At 35.0% G+C, this 18,067-nt stretch overlaps 2 protein-coding genes and 1 long non-coding RNA gene across 5 annotated transcripts in view; 1 reads left to right on the top strand and 2 right to left on the bottom strand.

The window, feature by feature from the left end:
- LOC126890066 (chromatin complexes subunit BAP18) overlaps window positions 1-18,067 on the bottom strand; it is a 77,312-nt gene that overhangs the window by 4,503 nt on the left and 54,742 nt on the right. For all 3 annotated transcript variants that reach the window (XM_050658893.1, XM_050658894.1, XM_050658892.1), the window contains exon 5: window positions 664-788. In XM_050658893.1, coding sequence (XP_050514850.1) covers window positions 664-788 — 125 coding nt within the window. The remainder of the gene's footprint in view (window positions 1-663; window positions 789-18,067) is intronic.
- LOC126890067 (uncharacterized) lies at window positions 11,961-15,479 on the top strand. The gene is made up of 2 exons (XR_007700274.1): window positions 11,961-12,621; window positions 12,783-15,479. It is a non-coding gene; the product is annotated as an uncharacterized LOC126890067 (long non-coding RNA).
- LOC126890064 (uncharacterized) lies at window positions 15,466-16,930 on the bottom strand. The gene is made up of 3 exons (XM_050658890.1): window positions 16,435-16,930; window positions 16,157-16,365; window positions 15,466-16,099 (listed from the first exon to the last, which is right to left on the bottom strand). The coding sequence occupies exons 1-3, from the start codon at window positions 16,703-16,705 to the stop codon at window positions 15,500-15,502; spliced, it is 1,080 nt and encodes a 359-aa protein (XP_050514847.1). The 5' UTR covers window positions 16,706-16,930; the 3' UTR covers window positions 15,466-15,499.

The following is an 18,067-nucleotide window of genomic DNA, read 5'->3' as shown; positions in this document are numbered from 1 at the left end:
CAAATTACTGAAAATACTCATGGTAAAAAGTAACTCGTAGGTATTACTGTTATATTTGAAACATTTGCAAGATATGGAGAACCATATTCTGATTATATACACTTTTCATACAAAAATTTCAATAACTTCAGTAGTTCTAATACTCTGCATGTCTTGGATTGAATTTTGTCATTGCAAACATGTATTTCAGCAGTCACTCTACATCAAGTTATGAATAGTTATAAATTAGCAGAGGAAATAATATATACACATCAATAATACCAAACATTTTAGTAACTTTATATCAATATCAGAATCAAAAATAAAGTTATTATTAATTATAAGTACATATTAAAATTCCTTAAATATTTTTTATTTTACTGGAATTTTCATTATTAAAAACACATACAAAGGTATTTTCAAACAACTACTTATTTTCTAACTGTATATTATTATTACGTTAAATGTTGTAAATAATTTGTGGACATTATTGATATGTATAGTTGGATTATTGTTAATATAACAACCGTAAACTAGCAGTGTATCCATAAAAATCATGAATACCTGAATCAAAACCACTTTTCAGACATTATTAGTGGCACATAATATCTATATGCCTTATAATTTTAATATTTAAAAAAATTTACAATTTTGTTTAGTAGTTCATTGAAAATGAAAACTTACGATGAAACTTCATCATTTCCCCCATCAAACTCTAGTTTTACATCTTCATGGAGACCTTCAACATCAACTTCAGATTCTGCAGCATTTAACATATTTAAAGTGACTTCAGATTTTATCATAGGTTGCTAAAAATGATATGCTTTTATTAGATACACGAAATAAAAAAGGCATATTGGTCAATAATAATAAAAAGATACCATCCTATTAGAGGTAAAACTCACTAAGTGCACTTTTTTGAGATTTCGACATATTCATCAATTTGTATTGGTACTTAGTGATGTTTCAAACAATACGTTAGTAAACATAAACGTACATTGAGTTCCAGAGTTTTCAATATCTGATAGCGACAGTGAAGAGGACAAGTGAATTAAAAGTGCATTTACAAGATTTTTTTTACTTATTGTGTAGATTCGCAGTTTTAATTCTCTTATAGGTTAGATAATATGTTTTGATTTTAACATTTTATACTATAATGCGTTTTTTGGTACTTATTTCTTTCATTTTGAATCCCGAAGTCTTAATTAGACGGGCTGTACCGTCGCCCCCGTTAGCGAAATTATTGCGATTCGATTTTTTTGCACAAACTTACTCAAAAAGAAGTCCCTATAACAAATCCACAGGGTGCCAGGCGGTGCCGTGGTCGAAAAATTGTTTAATCAATTTTTTTTAAACAAATTCACAAAAATAATTTTTTCACTTCAAACAATTTCTTTTTGGATTTGGGCCATTCTGAGCAAAAAAAGATCTCTTGTATTTTTCTCTAAAATTGATTGTTGTCGAGTTATACGCGATTTAAAATTTGAAAAATCCATTTTAAGGCAATAACTCGATTAAAAATTATATTATGAAAGTCAGAAAGTGATCAAATCAAAGTTTAAAATCCCTCCTTCAAGAACCTGAAGAAATTTTTGTCATTATTGTGATACACATGTTAGGATACTTCGATACTTTAACTAAGTAGTCTTAAAAGATAATTTTCCGCTGTTACCAGAGGGTTGCTGTAGGGTATACACTTCATTTTTGCCCCTTTCCCCCCTCACAATCTACGCCACTGTCGTAATAATCATTTCAGCATCTTTTTGGATTCCTTGTTACTTTTTACATCAATATCTTCCTTTTGTCTCATTGCGATAAAGTAAGTAGTTTTCAAGTTATTTGCGTTTTAACGCAATGGATTCAATAATATTATGTATTTTAAACATATAATCAATCTTATTGAATGTATGTAATTTAAAATACATAATACTATCTTTAAACGCAAATAGCTTGAAAACTCTTACTTTATCGCAATGAGACAAAAGGATGATACTTATGTAAAAAGTAACAAGGAATCCAAAAACCATGCTGAAATGATTATTACGCCAGTGGCGTAGATTGTGAGAGGAAAAAGGGCCAAAAATGAAATACATATTCCTACGGCACGCCTCTTGTAACAGCGGAAAACTGTGTGTCAAGTTTGAACAAAAAATATTAAAAGGTGCTTTAACAATGGGCTAAAATCATTTTAGAATATTTGTAATAAAACGCTCTGTATCTCGGTAAGAAGGAATATTTTATTTAAGTATTTTAGGTTAAATCTTCGTATTTTGTGCTAAAGTTTCTCCAGTTTCTATATGGACAATTCTTAATGAAACACCCTGTATAGGGTGTTTGGTAAAGAATGGGCCATAGCTTATGGCCATCGGTACATAATTCGCAAATATTTTACGGCTATCCCTACTTTTTCTGTCTTTACACGTGAGTTTTTAATAATATATTGTTACTATGGCACGCTTACAATTTTGAACATCTTTAACAACAAAATAATTGGATCACAGAATATATCCTGATGTATTCTCTGCTTGGATCTTCCATAAATAATAAACAATAAATAACTTTTTATTAGGTTCACGTCTTAAATCAATTATTTATCAAATACACTATTAATATTATTTAATCAACAAATCAAAATATTCCCGATGCCATGTCAAATATTTAAAACTATCAGTGTCTTGTCATCACATTCTATTTGACTCAGTGCGTTGTATGACAAAGATAGCGAATGTTCGATTTGGAAAATATCACCATGGACCGTTCATTTTTTTCGAATCCTGAAAAAACTAATAAATATTTTAAAAAAATTTAAACGTAGAATGAAAGAGTTTATTATCGAGGGCCGAAAGTCCCTTAGAATAAATAAAAAATTTCTTTTGAATGAGATATTTGAAATTAAAAATCACATTACATTTTCTCTTAGTTTTGCACCCCTGTAACTTATTAAAATAAATCTTATTAACTTATTAAAAATAATCTTTCATTCTGCGTTTAAATTTTTCAAAAATACTTATTAGTTTTCTCAGGATTCGAAAAAAATTAATTCCCATTTGAATAGCATTGCAGCCGAAAATACGTACCCATCCCCTTAACCTTAGATTCCTGAACTTAAAATAGGTCAATTTAAGCTAACTTACCTTTGTACGAAAGTTGATAGTGACCTAAATACAGGGTGTCAAAGTTAAACTTTTATTTTATTTATTCTTGAATATTTACTGACAGACATGGGATAACAACACGAAATTTGACAAGCGGGCGTTTTTGGGACGATAAATCTAAATTCGCCACGAAAATAGTTATTTTCCTAACTAGTGCGGAAAGTGATACTTTCACGCACGAGACTGAGTTCGGGCAAGCAGTCGAGTGTGGGGAAGACACTTTCCGCATGAGTTAGGAACAATATTTTTTCTAGGGCCTTACGTTTGGAAAAAAAACCACAAAAAATAGAGTTATATCAATTTTTATTTAGGAGTGAAAATACACAAATTAATTCTTTGACAAGGTTGTCAAAACCAAGGTTTCAATATAATGGGTTACCACGACGACGATATTGGTTTCCATGACGGCGATTCAAAACCATTGTAATTGTCTACTGATCTGACTTTTAAATATTATGTCAAAATAATTTTATTTCATCGAATTATCGCGCTAATTTCATTAAAACATGAACACAATAAGATAAAATCTGAAATAAAGTAGTAAATAATATCTAAATATTAAGTTTATTGCATGTATTATAATATATTATAATGCCATATTACAAGGTATTTTACTTTCCCGCACGCCGTGCGGGAAAGTGCAACTTTCGGAAACAAAATGCGTGCGGGAAAGTGGCTCTTTTAGCACGGCCGTAGAAAAATAATGTGTTACCCAGAGAACGCCACACACGCCCTTCAGCGCTCATTTAATACATTCAATTTTTTTATTACCCCCCACGCCACATTGTTTGATTTGCTTGTCTAGATAATTGCTAAGAAGAAATGCGTTCAATGTGCGTCCCCGTTTAGGATTTTGTCCTCTTCAGGGTTTGTAGTGAATGTATTGTGTGGCAGTAAAAGCAAACAGTCCGAAAAACACACTGGGGCAAGTGTCGTGTCCTGGTGTTTTTCCTTGGTTATGCCGGACGGTGGTGTCCAGAAGGCCAAAAGTCAACAGAGAAGAAAGTTTTGATGGATTGTTGTTGGTTCCATAGACATTTACGTGTACTGTCCGTGCTTTGCTCTCGACCAGTCTCCCTAGAAACCATTGTACAACGACAGGCGAACTTGCGTCCCTCGTGGGCGGTCAGGAGGTGGCTTTTGAGCGAAGCGTGGACAGTGAGCGTTCGAGTGGAGAAAATAGTTGCGGCTATTTTCTTGGGACGAACAGGTATAATTGTGCAATGAAGTTGGGAAACCGCAAAAAACCAACTTCTCCCTGTTCGGGGTAGGGAAGAGGATATGTTATAGGTGGGTACGGAAGGCTAACGGAGTAGCCTCGAGGATGTTTTCGTACTCTGCCGGGAGTTAGTCAATGCATGTTTGCATTAGAGCAGACGGTAAATGAATCTTTTTGTGTTTGGGCGTTCGGCAGAGTACGTGGCCGGAAGATGAACAGGAACATTTGAGAGATTCTTGTGTGTCGGAGGGGGGGCCGTTGATTACTTTGATTGTGAAGTTCCTGTTCAGAGAGTTTATTCTCTCGGTGATTTTGGGGATGTTTGAGATGTTATGGATTTCGTTTGAGGGGTATCGCCAGTGCTCATAGTTGCATCTACGCAAGATTCTACGTTCTGCCCTCAGCAACCTCTCTTGTTTTGCTCTAGCGCAAAGAGAGTAGAGGCATGATTTGTACTCCATGACGGGTCGAATAAAGGTCTTGTAAGTGTGAATGAGAGTCTTCTTGTGTGTCTTGCCAATTTTTCCAGAGAGAGGGTTGAGAAGTCTGGCCCTGTTCCTTACCCTATCTAAAGTTGCCTTTAGATCTGCGTCCCAGTTAAGAGTCCTGGTGAACAGTACTCCCAAATAGGTTGCAGTCGGGCTAACAACAAGCCTTTCTCCCAACAGTCTCAATGGATATTGGTCGTCTTCATTAATTATGATTCTTTTTGACACAGAAGGGGCGCGAAACACAATTGTTGTTGTTTTGTTCGCGTTCAGCGTGACTCTCCACTTACAACACCATTCGCCAACCCCGTCCAACAGAGCCTGGGCTCTTCTGTGGAGGAGTCTTGGGTTGTATCGAGAGGTTGTTGTGAGCAGTGCCGTGTCGTCCGCATAGAGAAACAGCCGAGTACCTGGGATATTTTGGTTGGTGATATCGCTGTTGTAGATGATGTACAACAGCGGTGCTAGGACTGAACCCTGGGGAACTCCAGCTTGTGGAGGTATGAGTGTACAATTTTGGTAAATTGTAGTGGTAGCCCGATGTCCAGAAGTTTCCGAACAAGCCCGTCATGCCAGACCTGATCGAAAGCCTTCTGCACATCCAGGAATGTGGCTATGGCGAATGAACCATCGTTGATGGTTTGAGTAACTTTAATAGTGAAATCTATTAATGCATGTTTAGTAGATCTACCTGACTGGAATCCGTATTGGAATTTTGGTATGATATTGTGGTTTTCGAGAAAGTCATTAAGCCTCTCTTTTAGGATTAGCTCAAGGACTTTACCCAGAGTGTTGATTAAAGAGATTGGTCTATAGGATTCCACGTCGGTTGGGGGTTTGCCTTTTTTCAAAAGCATGATGGTATTGGCCACTTTCCAAGGAGTAGCGAAGTGGCTGTTTTTGAGACATGCATTGAATATTTTAGTTAGAAAAGGGATGATACTCTCTGGAAGTTTTTTGAGGCACCTTCGGTTGATGCCATCAGGTCCGGTAGCGCTGTTTTTGCCTATTTGGCAAAAGCTCTCCGTTTCCCTGTTTGTGAGGGGGTCCATGATAGGATCATAGACTGGAATGTGGTGATTGAGAGTAACATTTACTATGTATTCTGTGTTGAATTTAAATAAGCGATCAAAGTTCGGGTTGTCTGGAGTTTGAAAATTGTTTTGAAGCGAATTTCTGAATGCTTCAGCTTTCCCTTCTGGGGAATTGACTATGTGATTGTTGACCAACAGATGGGATGGTTGAGATAGTTTTTGTTTTGTTAGGACTTTGAATTTCTGCCAGAATTGACTTCCGTCTCTGTAGTCCAGTATCGAGGTAGTATCTTCCCACCGGCGAGCCGTTAGGTTAGATATCTCCCTCTTTATCCTGGCACAGATTCGGTTGTATTCTGTTTTGATTAGTGGATTTCTGTTGGCCTTGTATTGACGTAGAAGACGTATTTTTTTGTTGGATTTTGGCAATGATGTATTGTGGAAGTGCCGGTGATGTATAGGTTATTTGTTTAAGTGGGATTGCGTGCGTGATCGCCTCGGTGATGAGGTTCTCAATTTCGGTTGCACTGGTGTCGATACTATCGTTAGTGTCGAGTTCGCCTAACATAGGGAGATTTTGAGTGATGAAATTTTGGAATTCAGTCCAGTTAGCGTGACGATAGTCTCTTATGGATCTTGGAGGGTTGGGTTGTTTTGGAATTAGTATGTCGGTGTCGACAAGAAGTGGTACGTGGTCTGACGTTATTGAATCGCCTATGTGGCATCTATCCCCGAACCGATCCAGAATGTTACTAGTAACTAGGATGTGGTCGACAATAGAGGCCCCATTGGCGTTCAAAAACGTGTATTCAGTGTTGAGATGGGAAGGTCTAGTAGATAATCCGTGAGGCGGATGCCTTCTGGGTTTGAACGGTGATCACCAAACTGTGTATGTCTACAATTTAGGTCACCCATCAGCACGGCCTTGCCAAGCGTCGAAAAATACTCAAGCAAGTGCCTGCTGAGTGGCTGACCCGGGAGTTTGTAGTAAGAGACTATCGTGAGGGTTTCGTTATTGGGGATATGCACGTCAATTGCCAGGAAGTCCACGTCAGGTGGACGAAAGTTTTGTGGGAATGTGTGTGTGGTGTGCGGTATTCCGTGTTTCACGAGAATACCATTCCCACGTGAAACCTGACAGCGGTTTCGATGGATGATCGAATATCCTGCGAAGTGTGGATCGCTTTTCGACAGAGTATCTGTGAGTGCGAGGATCTGGATGTTGTGCTTCGACAGGATATTCTTGATGAGGGGTCTCTTTTTGGAGAGACCCTGACAGTTGACTGTGCCTAGGGTGAAATCCATAAGGGAGGGTGTCTAGTGGTTGGAGCGGAATGTCACCGTGACATTGCTTCCGTACCCGTGGACCACTGTCGAGTGGTCGTAGACTTGGCTAATTAGATTAGCCGTGATAGCTGCGATATGCTCGCGAAGTTCCGGCAACAGGTTCAGCAGCAGAGCAGTCTGGATCGACAGGATGTTCTTCGTTTCCGTTGGGAGTTAAAAAGGAGGGAATGATCTTTCGATCGATAGTGGCTGTATTTCGTGTTGGGCGGAGGGGATAGTGTGTCTTTGTGGACACTTATTGGCAATATTGGCACTTATAATACATGCAATAAACTAATATTTAGATATTATTTACTACTTTATTTCAAATGTATCTTATTGTGTTCATGTCTTAATGAAATTAACGCATTAATTCGATAAAATAAAATTATTTTGACATAATATTTAGAAGTAAAATCAGTAGACAATTACAATGGTTTTAAATCGTCGTCATGGAAACCAATATCGTCAACGTGGTAAACCATTATATTGAAAGTTTACTTTTGAAAACCGTGTGAAAGAATTAATTTGTTTATTTTCACTCCTAAATACAAACTAATATGACTCTATTTTTGTGGCTTTTTTTCCAAACGTACGGCCCTAGAAAAAATATTGTTCCTAACTCATGCGGAAAGTGTCTTCCCCGCACTCGACTGCTTGCCCGAACTCCGCTATCGCGTCGTTCGGGTCAACGGCAGTCTAGTGCGGGAAAGTGTCACTTTCCGCACTAGTTAGGAAAATAACTATTTTTGCATAATATTATTATAGTTTAGTTACACCTGAAAAAAAAAACCTGAAACCATAATAATTGTACAAGTTCTCATATTTATGCCATTTCATCGCCAATCCCATTTAGAGGAATTTGCGATACATTTTTGGAAATTATTGTGGTTTTAAGTTTATTTTTCGGGTGTAACTACAATGATATTATGCAAAAAATTATGTTGCATTGCAGTTTAAACTGCATTCATCTCAAAAACGGTTGAGTTTAGCGAGGTGAATGTAGTACATACAAGAATAAAAAACCGCTAAACGCCGTAAAAATGAGTGGCGCAGAAAATATTCCAGCTACAAAAGATCTGATATGAATATTACGTGGCGCGAAAATGGATTTTCATTTGATGCAAAACAAAATTCTAGTTTTATTTTAAAATATTTTTCCATAATATTTGCTAAATTTGAAGTAAACGCGCCACAAAAGAGTAACTTTGATACAGTTTGAATTTTTAAACTCTTTTGTGGCGCGTTTACTTCAAATTTAGCAAATATTATGGAAAAATCTTTTAAAATAAAACTAGAATTTTGTTTTGCATCAAATGAAAATCCATTTTCGCGCCACGTAATATTCATATCAGATCTTTTGTAGCTGGAATATTTTATGCGCCACTCATTTTTACGGCGTTTAGCGGTTTTTTATTCTTGTATCAGGAGTTTTTCAAAGTTATTTATAAATTAAATGTATGAAGTTGAATACAATGTTCCTCTATTACACGTCAAGCTTTATAAATGGTCACCTTTGTTGCATTATCTCCCAAATGATCTAGTGTCCATCGAATGTACACTAGATTTTTTTTATTCGAAATAGATTGAAAAAAAAAATATTGAGATGGCCGGTAAATGAAGTCGGACTGCCCGTTGCCAGATCAAATTTAGCGTCGTAACCACTACAACTACATAAACCATTTCGGGAATAATCGTTAATTGGATTATACTTTTGTAGCTTAATAACTTCTAAACGGCTTAACCGATTTTGATTAGTAAACATGAGTTTGAAACGTATTGACCAGTAATATCTGATGGATCTAAGGTCAAGTATGATAACTGAAGCTATTACAGGAATTATTGAGCTTGAGAAACCGTTTTTCCCACAGGAAATAGATTTTATCATACTTATGAAGCCTATAACCTAAAAATTTCAAATTTTCCGGGATATGAGGTATACACCGTTAAATTCGTCTTGAGTCCTTCTACAAACGCTAAGTTATTGGCGCAATTCGTAGGTTGAAATGTTGAGTAATTGTCGAAAAACCAAAATTTTCAAAGTTTAGTTTTTCAGTTTTTCAGCTATACTGAGCCGTGTGTATGTCTGATCCTGACGGCTTAAACACCATTTGAAAGCTTAAGTCAACACTATTAATTTGATGTATTTGCGGTTCTCCTGGCTCTTCTTGATCCGAATATATATACCCCCAAAACATATGCCGTTTTGTACCTACTAAGTCCTATAGCTGGCTTATGGGTGGTCAAAAGTCACAAACTACACCGGTTCTAAATCGGCCCTGACCCCCTCTTCAAACACAGAGGAAAAATATCAAATCGGTTTAACTTTCAAACACACATACATAATATATATCCACAAACATTTTCCCTTTTTTAAATAAAAATTAAGTCACATTTCTAAGCTCTATAACTTTTGAATGGTATAACCGATTTTCAAAATTAGACATGCGTTGGAAAGGTAATGATCAGTTTTATTAGAAGCCGCAAAGGTTGGATTTAAATTTTTAAAGTTTTTGGGAGTTGTGGGGACGAGAACGAAAAACAGACCCTAAAGAGGAAGGGCCGTAAAATCTACACTCTTTGACCAAAATCGATGGTTGACATATAAATGGGTGACTTTTTTTCTGAACTTTAAGATGGGAGTTGGCCCAATTTTCAATTCAGTCAGATTTAGAAAATCGAAAATTTCGTGTATATATAGTGTTACGTGTAGGGGGTGTGGGTGTGCGCTACTGGCGAGAACTGCCGTTCTCTGGTAATGTTCAAAATTAGACATGCGTTGGAAAGGTAATGATCAGTACTGTTAGAAGCCGCAAAGGTCGGACTTAAATTTTCGAAGTTTTTGGGAGTTTTGGGGACCAGAACGAAAAACAGACCCTAAATAGGAAGGGCCGTAAAATCGACACCCTTGGACCAAAATGGATGGTTGACATATGAATAGGTGAGTCTTTTTCTGAACTTGAAGATGGGAGTTGGCACAATTTTCAATTCAGTCAGATTTAGAAAATTGAAAATTTCGTGTATATAATAGTGTCGCGTGTAGGGGGGTGTATTTCTGCGCCACTGGCGAGAACTGCCGTTCTCTGGTAATTTTTTCGATATAAAACTAACAGCTTCGATAACCAATAAATCGAAAACTATTAATTTTATCAAAAAAGTGTATAATGAACATTTTTTGCTTATAATTAATATTTTTACCAGCATTTGCGGTCAAAATATAATAAAAAATTTCCACCCTCGAGATGAGGTGGCAACCACCCCATGGTAAAAGAGTCTTTCGGCATCATATAGATTTTGATCCTTGGACTATCCACTACTTGTTGTCAAATTTTCAAGCAAATCTATCCATTCTGTAAAAATTGCGAAGTGAAAAATTTCAGTTCCTGGACTAATTATACTTTTGGAGCTCTATAACTTCTGAACGGTTTACCTGATGTTGATCACTAAACATGAATTTGAAACGTATTGACAAGTAGTATCTGACGCATCCAAGATCGAGTATGATAACTGAACGTATTACAGGAATTATTGAGCTTGAAAAACCGTTTTTCCCATAAGAAATAGATTTGATTATACTTATGAAGCCTATAACTTAAAAATTCGAATTTTCCCAGATATGAGGTATACACCGTTAGACGCGTCCTGAGTTCTTCTATGAACGCTCAGTTATTGGCGCAATTCGTAGGTTGAAATTTTGAGTAATTGTCGAAAAGCCAAAATTTTCAAAGTTTAATTTTTCAGTTTTTTGGCTCTGGTGAGCAGTGTGTATGTCTCAGCTTGATCGATTAGGCGCCATTTGAAAGCTTAACTCAACCCTATTGATTTGGTGTATTTGCGGTTTTCCTGTCTTTCCTTGAACCTATGATATATACGCCCAAAAAATATGCTATTTTGTATCTACCTAGTCCTCTAGCTGGCTTACGGGTAGTCAGAAGTCAAAAATTAGACCGGTTCTGAATCGGCCCTCACACCTTCTTGAAACACAGAAAAAAAATTCAGATCGGTTTAACTTTTCCACACACATACATACATACATACATATCCACAAACATTTTCCATTTTTTAAATAAAAATTAAGTCATATTTCTGAGCTCGATAACTTTTGAATGGATTAACCGATTTTCAAAATTAAACATGCGTTGGAAAGGAAATGATCTGTGCTATCAGAAGCCGTAAAGATCGGGCTTAAATTTTTGAAATTTTTGGGAGTTTTGGGGACGAGAACGAAAAACAGGCTTTAAATGGGAAGGGCCGTAAAATCCACACCCTTGGACCAAAATGGAGAGGTAACATATGGATGGACGAGTCTTTTCCTAAACTTTAAGATGGGATTTGGCCCAATTTTCAATTCAGTCAGGTTTAGAAAATCGAAACTTTCGTGTATATATAGTGTCGCTTGTAGGGGTGTTGTGCGCCACTGGTGAGAACTGTCGTTCTCTGTGGATACCTTTTTTAAGTAAAAATATTAAGTGAATAAAAGTTTTGATTCAGAAAGTATGTAGAGTGGGTAATAAAAAAAATTGAACATATTAACCCTTTCGCTCATGCATTTTGTTTTTTAAAATAAAAATTTGAAATTAGGTAGACATATTCCTTTGGTTTTTTTAAACTTTTTGGCGTATTCAAAATAACCCCCTGTTATCCCTTTTTAGGGATGTGAATTGTACAGTATATTGTACATTGTGAACAAACGGTATATACGACCTGTACAATATATTGCACATTGTGAGTAAACTGTAGTGGCTCTTCCGACTTAATATAGAGACATTTTGCACCTCTTATTTTGCAATTCCGTTATGGTTATCGTTATACTACGTCTGCGCAGTAGCGAATATATGATCCGTTATTGTTATTAAACATAAGGGATTCCGTAATTTACGGAGGTTTAACGTAGTGCTTATCGTTATCGTTATAGTAATGGTTAAATTGCTTTGTTGCCAGAATGTAAAAAAATCAGTAAAATTACATTTACATAGATTCTAATTTTGATGTCCTATAAATTAAAATATCAAAAACTGTTCAAGTATATGCTTAAATTTACAAAAGCAAAAAGAAATAAGTAGAAATCGCAATATTTAAATGTAATAAATGAACCTAAACTATTTTTTAATTTTTAGTCCTTCATAAAATATATGTACAATATGGCATTCTTGCTTTTTACCATATCCCTACCTAACCCAACATTTTAAGTTAGTTTTGATGTCTTGTTTATGTTCATCTAGTGGATAATTTTTATTTTATACAGCCTCTGTTGATACCTTTTTATATTTTTAAATTTAATATGGATGTTAACAGTAGTAAAGTACCTGCTAAATGTAAATAATGACATATTTTACTGACAGATTTTACTCCAGAAGAACCCAATCAACAACCTGTTGACATCAATAGTACTCAAACACAAGAACATTCAAAAGTTTTAGGTAAGTTTGTATAAACATTTGATAATAGTGTTGTTTTTAAAGTTACAGAAAATATTTTAATGAAAGAAAAGTTAATTTCTGTCACCTCTATTCAATGAAAATCCAATTTTTTTTAACATATACCATTGTTTGTAAATATTTTTTATAGTATTTTGTTGTAGGACCTAAAAAAACGAAGAAAAGAAAAATACATGTTCAAAGACAAGGGATCAATTATCTCGAAAAATATGATCAACAACAAAAAGTGCTTAAAGAAATAGAGAATAAATTGGAAGAAAGAAGAATTGCACTGGAAGAAAGGAAATGTGCCCTGGAAGAAAGAAGACTTGTTATACAGGAAACAAAGTTGGAGTTGGACATTGAGAAAGAAAAAAATAAATTAACTTTAGACAAGGAAAAACAAATGTTAGAAATTGAAGAAAAAAAATGTTTACTTGATAGCATCAAAAAACAAAATGATCTCTTGACAGTCCTTATAACTAAAATGATAAATTAATGTCATTTTCTTAGCTATTTCAAATATATATTATCTTACATATGAAACCCCACATAGTGCCTGATAGTTAAGTCATCATAATCATCATTATCTTTGCCTTTATCCCTATATGGGGTAGGCTTCTCTAATTACCTTTCTCCATAAGATTCTGTCATTAGACATATCAATATTAATTCCATTTACCAGCATATCTTGTCTAACCATCTACAACCACATCTTTTTTGGTCTTCATCTTCTTCCCAGGATCTGCAGTTCAGTGATTCTCTGTATTGGATGGTCGACACTGAACGTGCCCTAACCATCTTAAACTATGCTCTCTCATTTTGGCATCAATTGGTGCCACACCCACACTTCCTCTTATATACCTATTTTTAATTATATCTTTTCTTGTCACTCCACTCATCCATCTAAGCATCCTCATTTCAGCTACATGCATTCGTTGTTCTTCCTTCTTTTTAATTGCCCAACATTCAGTCCCGTACATCATAGCCGGTCTTATTGCAGTTTTATAGAATTTTACTTTAAGTTTCATCGGAAACATCTATCACACAACATGCTACTTGCTTCCTTCCATTTCATCCATCCTGCCCGAACTCTACTAACCGCATCTTCCTATAATTCCCCATTACTTTGTAGTACTGACCCTAGATATTTAAAATCAGACTGAATTTATCAGTCTCTCCTACACCTATCCTAACACTAGTCGTTACTCCATCATACATATCTCTCTTACAATCTTTACATACTCACCAGGAACTCCTTTCTTATTAAGTGCCCACCACAGAACCTCTCGGGGAACCCTATCATATACTTTCTCAAGATCAATAAATACCATGTGAGCATTTGTTTCGATATTTCACTAATTTTCTTGATATTCCCATTTCTAACATTGGTAGCCATAGTTTGCTTCTTTTTATGGAATTATATGCTTGCTGGAAATCTACGAAAATTTGGTGTACATCTTGAGTGAATTCCCAGTTTTTTTTTATAATATTTGTCTGATTGTAAATATTTGATCTATCGTTGACCTTCCAGAACGAAAGCCACATTGGTAGTCGCCTAGAATATCTTCCGAACACAGAGTGAGTCTCTTTAGCAAGATAATTGATAGAATTTTATATGCTGTGCTAATAAGCGATATGCCTCTATAGTTTCAAAATTGTTCTTTATTTCCTGTCTTATGTATGGGTATTATAACGCTTCCATTCCATACCCATGCATTTTCTGTTGTTCCCATACTCTCTGACATGACATTATTCAAAGAGAGAGTATGTTTTTGATTTTTCCTTGCATAAGTTCAAACTGATTTTCAGATATTTCAGTTTCTTCCCATATTCTTTTATCACTCACTCTCCCATATTTTCATAGTATGGCTAAGTAGTTTAATGGCCCTGTAATTTGTACATTGCTGGATGTCTCCTTTATTTTTGTATACTGGTACTAAGGTACTGCATCTCCACTCATCTGGCATTTGTCCCTCTTCCATAATTATCAGTGCCTGATAGTTAAGTATTCCTATTAAGGTGTTACCTAGGTCTGGTGGTTAAAAAAAAGTGACTTTTTAAAAAAATTATATCTTGAAAACTAAAAATTGCATTTATTTATAATTGGAACATGTAAAAGTACAGTACTTAAGGTACTCTCAAAAAAAATTTCAGCCAAAATATTCATTTTTGTAGAGTTGACTGCAATTTTTCGACAACAGCCCTTTTTTTGCGGTGGGCAGCATAACTAAGTCCAGTCTCATCTGAAATCAAAAAGTTTCTTGTAAGCAGTTTATACCTCTGGCTAGTGATTGAACGAAGGAATTAAAAAAGAAATGAAATTACAAGATTTTACATAAGTTTAAACACATTTTCGACCCCAATATTTCTCATTTTTTCAAAAATGACCATTTTTAAACAAGTTTTTTTTTTCATAAAACAAAAACGACTTCACCTAATAAAAATTCCTTCGTTCATTCACTAGTCAGAGGTATAAACTGCAAGAAAATTTTTGATTTCAGATGAGACTGGACTTAGTTATGCTGCCCACCGCAAAAAACGGGCTGTTGTCGAAAAATTGCAGTCAACTCTACAAAAATGTACATTTTTGGATGAAAATTTTTTTTGAGAGTACCTTAAGTACTATACTATTACACGTTACAATTATAAATAAAAATAATTTTTAGTTTTTGAGATGTAATTTTTTTAAAAAGTCACTTTTTTTACCCGCAAGACCTATGTAACCCCTTAATTTAAATACCATCTTATGATACAATGTTTTTTTTTGTTAATCAAAAGTTCTAGTTCCTAAGACTTTACTTTGTTTTTGTTAGTGTTAAATAGATAAAATAAATAATACACAAGTCCATGTAAATAAACATTTATTAAAACTAACATATTATAGGTTTAAATACTCCTCTAATGATACTGGTTCAATATTAAAAAATTGTGCTGTTTCACTTCCATATAAAATTGTATGACAGTTACATAAAAGAACAGCTGTTTTAAACATTAACTCAACTTCCTGCAATAATAGTTTTTGATTTTTCTTGAAATCTAAAAATGCAAACTGAGAAATAATTTTCTGGAATCCCCATTCAACTGCTTGTCGAGTTACACTCATACTTAAATTAAAGTTCTGTTGTTGCTCAGTGATTCCTCGGCCAGGGTAAGGGCACAAGAGTAGCTCTCGGATTCCATATGCTTGATCTCCATAAATGACATATATACAATCTGGAAATGTACATTTTCGTTCCAACTGAGTGTACAACCCACTTTGTCCAAAAATAAATGCATCATGCCTACGCCCTGAATATGCCCCCAGAAGACTTACAATAATTCCATCAGGACAAATAAGAGACTGATATTTTAAGCAATGGACTCGTTTGTGTCCAGAATAGTATTCTTCTTGTAACTCTGTTGGCCTACATATTGGCCTAGCTGTGCCATCAATAAATCCCCAACAATTTTGTACTGCAGCTCCCTTTGCTGCAATTGACTACAAATATATAAAAAGCTGAAATATTTTACTAGAATACAAATTAAGTTTACTTACATTAGAATAGGCACTTAGTTTTTCCCTGTTTAACCATGGCAAGTTTCCCAAATCTCTTAACAGATAACCATGATTCCTGTAAATATGGTTATTAACATAATTACTAATTTCAGATATTGATGTAGCGGACCTTCGGAAAAGTTGTTCCAAATCGCAAAGCCTACTTGGATATGCTAATCTTCTTAGTAAAATACATAGTCCTTCGAGTCCTATAAATAGTATAAAAATCTTACTTAATATAGAATACAGATGAGTAAGCAACAAACTTGCATACATACCTCCAGATGAATGTCTAGACCTTGTCTTTATTTGTTCAGGAATTCCCAATGCCACTGCCAATCTTATAAGATCTTCTCTTTGAAACCTGAAGTTGAGCTTTACATATTTGTCTTCCATATTGTCTAAATCAAACTGTAAAACTGGATCTTGAATGGGATTTACTACTGGATTTACAAATATATCATTTAAAATTATTCCCCTTACTAAATTGTGGTCAATACCATTTCGCCCTCGACCCCTCCTGATAACGTTATCTAATGCATCTTCCATTGTACCCTGATTGTACTAAAATTTCTATTTTGATATTCGAAAATTAAAATAACGTTGTGAAGTGAGGTTATGTTTAAATAACATGACACGAAAAACCTATTTGACCATAGTATTTGACAGGCTGCAAAAACTCTTCTTTTTAACGTTGCCGTAATCGTTATGCTTAATAAAGTTAACCATAGCGGAGCCAAAATCAGCGGTTATTTTAAGAGGTGCAAAATCTCTCTAATCTCTTGAATCTGTAAACTGTTAAACACCACCTTACGTCAAGACACTGAAGTAACCATCACAACAACCTAGTTCCTTGAATTTATTTTTTTTTACTTAAAACTAATCAACGCTAGATGGAAGCAACGGTTTGAAATTAAAACTAATATGTGTATACTACAATGTACATTGTCAATAAAGCGGATAGAAACATCGGGTCACGTCATTTCTACATCAGTAAAGTGATGTACAATATATTGTACACCGTGAACGAAAGGGTTAACACATTGTGTGCTACGTCGCTCATATCCCTCTGATAACTACTATTATAACTATGATTCACTTCACACGAAATTTTCTCTCCATCCTCTTCATATTCGTAGGCAATGTAGGGACTTACAGAATCTTTACAAAATGTTTAATGGTATTGCTGATTGCCCATATCTACTGTACTCTATTGGTTTGGCAGTGCCGTCAACGAATAGTAGATTTCACCTAATGTTTCAACAACCTTTATGTATAACTAATGTAAAGCATAATAGTTTTAGTTCAAGGTCTGTAAGGACAGCCAATAACTTATCTCCGAACATTGATTTCAGTGTAACTCAAAGACGCTTTATGTGCTCTATTAATGATTTAACGCTTAGGGTAGAACACTAATTTATAAATTTATAAGTATAATTATAGGTATGGGCCATTCCACGAACATACGCCTGTTTTGGATTACTTCGACAACGAATATTTTACTGTGCAACATAACAAGTACGAAAGTAAATGGCGCTAATAATTATTCCAATAAACAACAATGTAATTTGCAATTTACTTTCGTTCTTCTTATTTTGCACAGTAAAATATTCGTTGTCGAAGTAATCCAAAACAGGCGTATGTTCGTGGAATGGCCCATAGCTAAATTATTTAGTGTTAAGTGTCCAAATAATTGTCAATGTTTAATATTGTCTGTGATATGTTATCATTTTGTGATTTTAATCAAGTGTATTTACATATTTTTATAATTTATTTTGAGGTTTATAGTATATTAAGTATGGAGAACGGTAAGGGTTTTATACCGATCAAGACAATTGTTTGGAGGAAGAGCGGAGCGACGACTCCAATTATTGTCTGAGATCGGTTACCCTAAAGGCGGAGATACATATG

This window comes from Diabrotica virgifera, chromosome 8 (genome assembly GCF_917563875.1).
Source record: "Diabrotica virgifera virgifera chromosome 8, PGI_DIABVI_V3a".
NCBI classification, from domain to species: Eukaryota; Metazoa; Arthropoda; class Insecta; order Coleoptera; family Chrysomelidae; genus Diabrotica; species Diabrotica virgifera.
Note: the sequence above shows the minus strand (reverse complement) of the source record. Positions and strands in the feature narration are given on the sequence as shown.